General features: G+C 45.0%; 1 protein-coding gene across 1 annotated transcript; it reads right to left on the bottom strand.

Annotated features, from left to right (window-relative positions):
• Positions 1-1,949: 1,949 nt before the first annotated feature.
• Positions 1,950-5,893, bottom strand: CUNH4orf36 (chromosome unknown C4orf36 homolog). The gene is made up of 3 exons (XM_003790104.3): positions 5,738-5,893; positions 2,591-2,745; positions 1,950-2,372 (listed from the first exon to the last, which is right to left on the bottom strand). Exons 1-3 carry the CDS (start codon positions 5,800-5,802, stop codon positions 2,176-2,178), a joined length of 417 nt encoding a protein of 138 aa, XP_003790152.1. The 5' UTR covers positions 5,803-5,893; the 3' UTR covers positions 1,950-2,175.
• Positions 5,894-10,663: the final 4,770 nt, after the last annotated feature.

Genomic DNA, 10,663 nt, shown 5'->3' with positions numbered 1-10,663 from the left:
GAATCCAAAATAGCCACCTTTTTTAATGTTTTGTAATATTTTTTATTTCAAATTAATATGAGGGTACAGATTTTTAGGTTGAATTGTTCTCACTTCCAAGGTAAAGTTCAAGTTGTACTAGAGCCCTTCCAGGGGGCGTGCTAAAGACCCTCCGCTTTGTGCACATTAGGTGAGATCCCACCAATTGCCCTCCTTCTCCTGCCAATCACCTTTTCCCTTCCCCCCTCAAAATAATCGTCTTAAAGACGCTCAGTGAGCTAGTAGAGAACGTAGACAAGAAAATCAGGAAAATGATGCATATACAAAATTAGAATATCAACAAATAGAAAGTATTTTTTTAAATCTGGGAGCTGAGAATACAATAACTGGATTTTAAAAATGTACAGACTTAATCAAGCAAAAAAAAGTCAGTGAACTTGAAGATGGCTCCTTTGAAATTATTGAGTCAAAGAAGCAAAAAGAAAGAATGAAAATAAGGAAATACTAAGGAACTTAAGGGATGCCATGAAACAGACTGATATATGCATTACAAGAAACCCAGAAGAAAAACAGAAAGAGAAAGGAATTACAAGCCTACTAGAAGAAATAATGGACAAAACTTAACTTCCCTCATGTGACAAAGAAAATAGACATAAGAATTCAAAAAGCTGGCAGGGCATGGCGGCTCCCACCTATAATCCTAGCACTCTGGGAGGCCAAGGCAGGTGGATTGCCTGAGCTCACAGGTTCAAAACCAGCCTGAGCCAGAGCAAGACCTGGCATTGTGGCTGGTTGTGACACAAACCATTTTGAAAGTAGCAAGATAAAAAGTGACTCACCAAATTTCAAGGGGCTCTCATTAGCTTAACAGACTTTTCAGATTAAAACTTTCCCAGATAAACAAAAGCTGAGGGAGTTTATTACCACTAGAGCTTCCCTTAAAGAAATGCTAAAGAGAATTCTTTTTTTTCTTTTTGCAGTTTTTGGCTGGGGCTGGGTTTGAACCCACCACCTCCAGGATATGGGGCTGGCGCCCTACTCCTTTGAGCCACAGGCGCCGCTCTAAAGAGAATTCTTTAAGTTGAAAAAAAAACACTAGAGAGCAACACAAACCACACACAAAAATAAAGCTCTCTGGTAATGGAAACTACATAGATAAATGTAGACTTCTGCACTCTGGGAGGCTGAGGCTGGAGGATCACCTGAGCTCAGGAGTTCAAGACTAACCTGAGCAAGAGCAAGACCCTGTCTCTACTAAAAATAGAAAAACTGAGGCAGAAGATCACTTGAGCCCAGGACTTTGAGATTTCTGTGGTCTATGATGACGCCATAACACTCTGCCCAGGGCAACAGAGTAAGACTTTCTCTCAAAAAAATAAAAATAGGGCGGTGCCTATGGTTCAGTGGTAAGGCGCTGGACCTATATACCAAGGGTGGTGCGTTCAAACCTTGCCCCAACCAAACTGCAACAAAAAAATAGCTAGGCATTGTGGTGGGCGCCTGTAGTCCCAGCTACTCGGGGGGCTGAGGCAAGAGAATTGCCTAAGCCCAGGAGTTGGAGGTTGCTGTGAGCTGTGTGACCCCATGGCACTCTACCGAGGGCAATAAACTGAGATTCTGTCTCTACAAAAAAATAAATAAATAAAATAGACTCAGCACCTGTGGCTCAAGCAGCTAAGGTGCCAAGCCACGTACACCTGAGCTGGCAGGTTCGAATCCAGCCTGGGCCTGCCAAACAACAATGACGGCTGCAACCAAAAAATAGCCGGGCGTTGTGGTGGGCACCTGTAATCTCAGCTACCTTAGGAGGTGGAGGCAGGAGACTCGCTTGAGCCCAGGAAGTTGGAGGTTGCTGTGAGCTGTGATGCCATAGCACTCTACCCCAGATGACAGCTTGAGGCTCTGTCTCAAAAAAAAAAAAAAAAAAAAACTAAATAAATAAAATAATGCTTCTGACAAGGAGTTTCCTCTTCCTTTGCTGTAATTTTATAAAAATCAAAATGAATAGCACGAATGACTCAACTCCAGATGCATTTTCATCTACTTACAAGGCCATCACTCCTGGTACAAAGGAACTAGAGCATAGCAGGGACCCCGAAGATCTGTTGGAGCTGTCCACTAACCACATCTAAGGGCACTGGCTTGTCCACCCGTGGGCATTCGTATGTCTGCACTGAACTTTACATAGTGAAAGATTCAGAGACTTCCATCCCTTCTGAATGGAGGAAGCAGAGTACAGATTTGGTTACAAGATGATCGTTCCCCGGGTGGAAGAGGTCTCCTCAAACCAAATGGCCTTTCCCGTAGGCTAAGTTGCATTTCCTCACATGTGTCGTTTTCATGTTTAAGTTCATTCAGGCGCTTCAGTTCATATTCCCTTTCAAGTCTGATGGCTAAAAAATAAAACACACAAAACAATCTAATATTTCTCACCAGACATAATTAAGCCCAAACTGAGTATCAAGCAGCAAAATTCACATTCTTGAAGGATAAACAAGATGTCAGGGCTACAGATAGGAGGTTTGGACATGCATATTTAAGCATTTCTCTGATAATAAATAAATGGTACGTGTGGTTTACAATTTACTAAAGCAGAACTTAAGGAACTTACATTCTGCTGAAGGGAGGAGACCAGTCCCCTTGGCCTTATGACCTGCGAGCTTTATAGGGCTACCAAATGCAATTTCTTCCAAGAAAGGCAATTTGATGGCGGCTAGGTTTGCGTACCAACTCTTTGTAAGCAGTGCGAGATCCCATGGTTCCTGTCTGGATGAAAAGTTCATTGATTCATTCAATGAATATTTACTCCCCTACTGCACAATACACAGAACACACCTTTTAATTTTCAGTTCTATTTGTCATTAGACATTTTGGTTTACAGGGTATTTGGGATTTTCCAGAGTTGTAACTCCAGCCAGGAAAAGATACCTTATACTAACTAACATAGAGATAAATTGAAAAATGGTCAGAAATTATGCCAAGAATTTTTTTTTTCTTTTTTTGTGACAGAGTCTCACTTTCATAGCTCACAGCAACCTCAAACTCTTGGGCTCAAGTAATCCTCCTGCCTGAGCCTCCCAAGTAGCTGGGACTACAGGTGCCCACCACAATGGCTGGCTAGTTGTTTGGGTTTTTGTTTTTTGTTTTTTTTTTGAGACAGAGCCTCAAGCTGTCACCCTGGGTAGAGTGCCGTGGCATCACAGTTCACAGCAACCTCCAACTCCTGGGCTCAAGTGAGTCTCCTGCCTCTCACCTCCCAAGTAGCTGGGATTACAGGTGCCCTCCTGTAGTCCTAGCTACTCAGGAGGCTGAGGCAGGAGGATAGTTTGAGCCTGGGAATTTGAGGTTGCTGTGAGCTAGGCTGACACTACAGCACTCCAGCCTGGGGCAATAGAGCAAGACTCTGTCTATAAAAAACCCCACTATGAAGCTTAAATTGTTTTATGTCACTTAATTCTGAAACCAAAAATGTCAGCTCTGTTTTCCAGCTGCAGTCAGCATGAGTTGCAGCCTTACACACATGAAGAAAGTGAAGTGCTCTGGTCTGAGCAGGGGGAGCCACTGAGTTACACACAGGCCGCCCCTTTGTCTGCCTTCTCCACCTCTGTTGGTGCTTTTTCATATAACTTTCAGGAGTGACTTACAGTCTACAATTATGACACATGTACCACAAAAATGAGTTTATAAGGATGTTCACTGAAGCACTGTTTTACAAAAAATATGGAAATCATCTCAGTATCTATCAAGAAGAGCCCCATTAAACAAACTGTGGTACATACATATATTGACAAAAATGAGGCTTGGCTGTAAATGTTGATTTGGAGAGATGAGCGATTAAACAGTTACTGTTTATATAGCAAATACTATGTATCAGGCCCCATTTTAAGCAGATCTGCATTTCCCTGCTACAACCACCTTAGGAAGGAGGCGGGGCTATTATTAGGCTCATTTTACACATTAGAAAACTGAAAGCAGAGAGTAACTTGCCGCACAAAGCTGTTGGCTGTGAAGTTGTGATTTAAGCCCAGAAAGTCAGAGTCCAGAATGGGTGCTCTTACTCACTAGGCCATACAAGATATACAGGGGTGGGAAGGATATGGGAGGAGCAAAGTTTAATATGATTCCATGTGTCAAAAACATATACATGTGTGTGTTTATACGTGCACATGTGTGTGTGCCTTATACAGCAGCAGAAATCCCAGAAAAAATATAAGACATTTTATCACTGAGTGATGCTCCGGAGTAAGAATGGGTATGAGAAATAGTATTCTTATTTTCCTTTCATATGCTTCCATAAGGCTTGAATGTTTTTAATGTATTATTTTATAATTTATTTAAAACATTTAGCCAGGCTCAGTGCCCGTAGCACATACACCCATACATATATACAGCGCCAGCCAGCCACATACACCAAGGCTGGTGGGTTCGAACCCAGCCTGGGCCAGCTAAACAATAATGACAACTGCAACAAAAAAATAGACGGGCGTTGTGGTGGGTACCTGTAGTCCCAGCTACTTGGGAGGCTGAGGCAAGCAAATCGCTTAAGCCCAAGAGTTGGAGGTTGCTGTGAGCCATGACATCATAGCACTTCATGGAGGGCCACAAAATGAGGCTCTGTCTCCAAAAACAAAACAAAACCACAACGAGTCTTCTCTGATTTCCCTATAGCTCCAATTTTATAACTTTGTAGGGAAATTCCACTTACTCCTTAGAATACTGTCAAAAAGAAAAATTCATTTGACTCATAAGGGTAAATATGTCATAATCTTGGGCAAAGGTATTAACAAAATAAAACAAATCCCAAAATTTAAAAAAGGAAAAGGCAGCCCAATGCCAGAGTGAAACTACAAGGTGGTAGCAACACGTGCTCACCATGAGCCAGGCCATGTGCGAGTATGTTACACACATCACATGCACAGCCACGGTTACATCCATCTAACAGACGCAGGTCAAGACCCAGAGAAGGTCCCCTACAAAGCCAGAGTGGGGTCAGGCTTGCAGCCCAGGACTAAGTCTTGATCAGAAATCCCATGGTGTCTGTACTTGTCAGCTAAAGGGTACAGGAAGCAAAACCCACCCTTCGTGCCAGCTAATTACATGCGTGCTCTGTTAGGACACCTGACAGCAGGGGATTCGGGCTAGATTTGGCCTCTGTCAAGTATGTTCAGGTGATGCAAGGAAACAGAAAGTGCCCTGTTGTCATACAAAGACAAACTCTCTCCGCAGTACTTCTTTACTACAGGACTGTGACTCTGACCCCAGTTTGAAAGTATTGTTTTTGGCCAGGCAGATGGATCACACCTGAAATCCTAAGCACGTGGGAGGCTGAGGCAGGTGGTTTGCCAGAGCTCGGGAGTTGGAGACTAGCCTGAGCAAGAGCCAGACCCATCTCCACTAAAAATAGAAAAATTAGCCCTGAGGGCGCCTGCGAGTCCCCGCTACTCAGGAGGCTGAGGCAAGAGGATTGCTTGAGCCCAAGAGTTTGAGGGTGCAGTGAACTATGATGACACCATGACGCTCTACTCAGAGCAACAGGGTGGGGCTTCGTCTCAAAAAAGGAAAGTGTTTTGTTGTAAAGATCGAGTATTAACCTATATATTCTTATAAAAACAGTTGCCTTTTAAAAACTCAATCCCAGACATCTGAAAATACCTCATATAGTCCAATATCTCATGGGGAGCATGGGGTGTCCAGTACTTTCATTTTAACAAGGACATTCCCCTCCTCAGTCAAGGCTAATCGTCATGAAAATACTTACACCTTAAAGCAACTGCCCCGAAAAATGTTTTTCACTGTGTTCTTTCTCGGCAAGCCGTAGGCCATGGTGAGTTGTTGTCCGGTTTCCTTACATAGATGCCTGATGTAATGTCACAGATACTCGGCTCACTTTGCCTGAAATGATTGCAAGGCATCTATTAATGGCTTTCACTTGAATATTTTCATGCCCAATGAAAAGATTCAGGAAAAAAAGCATTTCTAAACGTCAGAAAGTCCCTAACAAGTATTCACTGAACTTGAACCCCAGATGTAAAAACTACGTTTTCTTTTGTTTCCCATGGATTTGTTCTATGATTTCTTGCCACCCTATGGGGAGAAAATGCCACGTAAGATTTGTCATCCTGACACAAGGTTTCGGTGTTGTGTCATGGTATTTTGTCCTTGCCCGAGCCTGCCAAACCAGCTCAAACTCCGCATTGCCAAATTTTCTCGGATCGCAGCGACGTTAAGCAATAAATGATTAGCCGGCACAGTAACTTTCAGCCCCAGTTCTTTAAACAGAGCAATTCTTCTTCGATTTTCCCTCATTCAAAACCCTGAACTTGGAAAGTGGCAACTCCTAGCACCCCTCCCGCGACCCGACCCTCGCACAGTGACGGGGCCAGTCCCTCCCCTGCCCCGGGCGTGCAGGTCTCTGTGGGAACCGGTTCCCCGGGGGACGCAGGCTCCGCCAGCCGCAGAGCCCGCGGCGAAGTCGCAAAGGGGAGGGTTGCAGCCCCCGCGCCTTCCCACGCCGGGCCCCACCCTTCCGCCGCCTGGCACAGCGGGCGCGGGACGCCCCGGGCGGCGGGTCCCCACGGGAAATCCCCGCGCGCGTCCCCGCAAGCCAGGGCCCGCCGCCTGGTTACCGGGGCTCCTGGATGTGGGCGGACCGCGGGCGCGCGGCCGAGGGCGAGAGCGCGCCCGGCTAAGGGCACATGGCCGCGCACGCGCCGCGGGCCCGCGCACGGGCACACGCCTCCCTCCGGCTCGGCGCGGAGGGCCGGGCGGGCGCGCGTCACGCTGGAGCCGCGCAATAAAGGGCTTTGCGGGGCCCGGGGTCCGGGCGTCACGCCGGGCAGTGGGCGCTCTACTGTCCTCTGGGGCAGGACCGAGGGCTGTAAGCCAGGCCTGTCCTCCAAGGACGGTTACAGATGTGAGGGGTTGTATGAAGCGATTGGGGGTTTCCCTTAGGTGACCCACTTTAAAAAATGTGCCCTGCCGGGCGCGGTGGCTCACGTCTGTAATCCTCGCACCCTGGGAGGCCGAGGCAGGTGGATCGCCTGAGCTCAGGAGTTGGAGTCCGGCCGGAGCAGGAGCGAGACCCGGTCTCTACTAAAAATAGAAAAATTAACCAGGCGTTGTGGCGGACCCCTGCAGTCACAGCCACTCGGGAGGCTGAGGCTGACGATCGCTTAAGCCCAGGAGTTTAAGGTTGCTGTGAGCTGTAACGCCGCTGCATTCTACCCAGGGTGACAAAGTGAGACTCCGTCTCAAAAAAAAAGTGCCTAGTTTTGATTGGTGACGCTTGAGAAGCAAAGGCCGTGGCGCTGGTGTGCGCCCAGAGCCCACAAGTGGAGCTTTACGTGTTGGTGTTGAGAGCCAGACAGGAAACGTGGGCTGATGACACTTTGTTGACTCAATGGGAGTCTGTATTTTAATGCGTCAGATGGCGGCCACTTAACGTCAGCATTTCAGTATTGAGTGAGGAGTCAGAACTGGCTTGGATTTCTAGCCCTGCCACGTAAGATTCAACCCGAAGATTTCGCATATGTCACTTCTCTAAGCCTCGATTTCTTCATATCCTTGTTTTCTATAAAACAAGGATAATACTCCTTATCTTCCATGGTTGTTGTGACCTTAAAGATCAGGTCTTTAGATTCTCTGCCACTTAAGTGCCTAATTGTCTAATTGTAAGCCTCGTAATAACTTTACGAAATAGGCAAGGGGGATACTGCTTATTATGCCAATTGTGGAGAGTAGGGAGGAGCTCGGGGAGGTTAAGGAACTGACAAGCTATCTCTGTTACTAGCTCCTGACCAATTGGGATAGGCTGGCTGGCAGGGTTGACCCGTCTTTACAAGATGCTTTTAAAAATAAAAAATCCTTTTGTTCCTCCCAGAAACTGGTAGGTTAGGACTCAACTTGTCTTTGGCATTCTATTCCACCAATGGAAAACGAGCAATGAAGAGTGGAAGTGGGGTTTTCTCTTCACAAAGTTAATGGTGAGGCCTTTGATGGATTATGAGACTAATGTAGTAGATTTTAACTTGAATTTTTTAATGAATTAGCATAGAATAGGGAATAAAGTGAGAGCACATCATGCAAGATCATTTTACTTTACAGATAGAGATAAATAAACAGGTGTTATCTGTGATCATATCCAGCTGGAAAAGAGAAGGGCCACTTCAGAGTTGAAGTGCCTCACAGATCTATGGCCCGTTCCCTTTTTAGAGATTAAGAAACAGGTCCAAGCCTGCACTGAAAAAGATCAGATAGCTATGATTTCTACATGTGGAAACTCTGTTTCCTGCACATGTATAGAATTTCTGATAGTTTAGTTATTTCCTGTGACTCACTTTGAACAAATATGGTGGAAGTTACAGTGTATGTCTTTGAAATAATGTCGTAAAAGATATTGTGGCTTCCTCCTGCAGACTCTCTTTGGCCACTCATTGTAGAAGAGACTGGCTGCCATCCTGAAGGGACACTCAAACTGCTTAGAGGACAAATTCATGTGGAGAGGAATTGAGGCCTTTGGCCCCCAATCATGAGAGTGAGCCACGTTGGGGGCAGATTTCCCATAGCTCAGCCTTTGAGCAACTATAGGTCCAGCTGATGCCTTGACTGAAACTTCAGGAAAGACCCTGAGCCAGAACCACCACCACCACCCTGCCCCCAGCTATGCTATTCCAGGATTCCTGGACCTAAGAAAATTTAAGATAATAAATGTTCCTCATTTTAAGCCATCAGACTTTTGGAGTAATGGTAATATGGCAATAGACAACACCTAACATACCACTAAATGTCTTACTGTGGGGGGAATATTATACAGTTAGGGAAATGGCCATGTTTTTATTTTTTATTTATTTTTTGAGACAGAGCCTCAAGCTGTTGCCCTGGGTAGAGTGCCGTGGCATCACAGCTCACAGCAACCTCCAACTCCTGGGCCCAAGTGATTCTCCTGCCTCCACCTTCCAAGTAGCTGGGACTACAGGTACCCACCACAATGCCCGGCTATTTTTTTCTTTTTTTGGTTGCAGCCATCGTTGTTTGGTGGGCCGGGCTGGATTTGAACCCTCCAGTTCAGGTATATGTGGCTGAACTGGCACCTTAGCCACTTGAGCCACAGCTGCTGAGTTCCTTGTTTTTATAATTGAGATTAATGCTAAGATAGAAATAAACAGCAAAACACATTATGCTTGGCTTGGCGCTCGTAGCACAGTGTATAGGGCACCAGCCACATATGCTGAGGCAGGAGGGTTCGAACCCAGCCTGGGTGAGCTAAACAACTGCAACTAAAAAGTAGCCAGGTATTGTAGTGGGCACCTGTGGTCCCAGCTACTTGGGAGGCTGAGGCAAGACAAGCACTTAAGCCCAAGAATTCAAGGTTGCTATGAGCTATTACACCATGGAACTCTACCAAGGGCAACATAGTGAGACTCTGTCTCAAAAAAAACCCAAAACAACACATTATTCTTTACAGACTTTTGCTGTATTGCTGATTTGGCTAAATTTGATACAGGATCACTTAAGATCTTTAAATACTATCGACACCCCTCCCCCCAAAAAACAAAAAACCCTGGTATCCAAAAACACAAACACCAATAAAGATCTGGTTTGTGCCCACCCTCCCATAATGACTATTTCACTATTTTCTTTTGAAATACCAAACTCTTGGGCTTGGCGAGGTGGCTCACTTCTGTAATTCTAGCACTCTGGGAAACCAAGGTGGTTGGATTTCCTGAGTTCACAGGTTCAACGAGTTCACAGGTTCGAAACAAGCCTGAGTCAGAGCGAGCCCATCTCTAAAAATAGCTGGGCGTTGTGGTGGGCACATGTAGTCCCAGGTGTTTAGGAGGCTGAGGCAAGAGAATCACTTGAGCCCAAGAGTTTGAGGTTGCTGTGAGCCAAGGTGCCATGGCACTCTACCAAGGGTGACCAAGTGAGACTATGTCTCAAAAAAAAAAAAAGAAAAGAAAAGAAATACCAAACTCTTTCTAAAAATTATTTTCTCTCTGTCCCTCTTCCTCTCCCTGCATCCCTTTACATCTCCATCTCTATCTCTGTCCATCTCTCTCTCCCTGTTTTGCTGGAGCCCTACACACGTTTTCCCCATTGACCAAGCTAACCTATTCCAGAAAGTTAGCCATTGTCATTTTAATTGGTTAAGAGAACATTGCTGCCACCTAGTGTTAAAATTAAGGTACGAAAAAGAATGCAAAAGCGATGTTAATCCTAACGGATTACACAAAAACAGTAGCAGTGTGCTAACATATCTTGGGTACTGTTCAATATATTTCATATACAATGCCTCACTTAGTTATCACACAATAGGTGCTACTATTAATTTAGTGATAGGATTGTAGAGATATTAGAGAAGAAAACATTGAGGCACCTCAAGCCTGAACATTTTTCAAGGTCGCTGAATTTGAAAACAAGACTGCCTGACTCAATTTTTTGTACTCTCCTTATCACACTACACTTCACTACACATTCTCCCAGGATTATAACTAGGGCAAGGTTTTAGGTTATACATTTGTGAATATTTTTGTAAATTCTCTTTTCAAATATTCTGGTAATTTCTCAGGGTGGCCATACAGTTCATGCGCAGTTGCTGTATATGTGCTTGCAAGTATATAGTCATTCTGACTTCATTTCAAAGTGATGTTTAATTTCTTTTTTTCTGTTCTTTTTTTTCTTTTTT

The sequence above is a fragment of the Otolemur garnettii genome, unplaced genomic scaffold (genome assembly GCF_000181295.1).
Source record: "Otolemur garnettii isolate 467f Iridium unplaced genomic scaffold, OtoGar3 scaffold00039, whole genome shotgun sequence".
Classification (NCBI taxonomy): domain Eukaryota; kingdom Metazoa; phylum Chordata; class Mammalia; order Primates; family Galagidae; genus Otolemur; species Otolemur garnettii.
Note: the sequence above shows the minus strand (reverse complement) of the source record. Positions and strands in the feature narration are given on the sequence as shown.

Excerpts from the sequence above, each read along its gene's own strand:
- CUNH4orf36 (XM_003790104.3), bottom strand. The coding sequence starts at position 5,802 with ATGGCCTACGGCTTGCCGAGAAAGAACACAGTGAAAAACATTTTTCGG. Across the intron at positions 2,746-5,737 it reads CGGGGCAGTTGCTTTAAGGT|ACAGGAACCATGGGATCTCG; the intron begins GTAAGTATTTTC and ends CTTTTCATCCAG. Across the intron at positions 2,373-2,590 it reads TCTCCTCCCTTCAGCAGAAT|CCATCAGACTTGAAAGGGAA; the intron begins GTAAGTTCCTTA and ends TTTATTTTTTAG.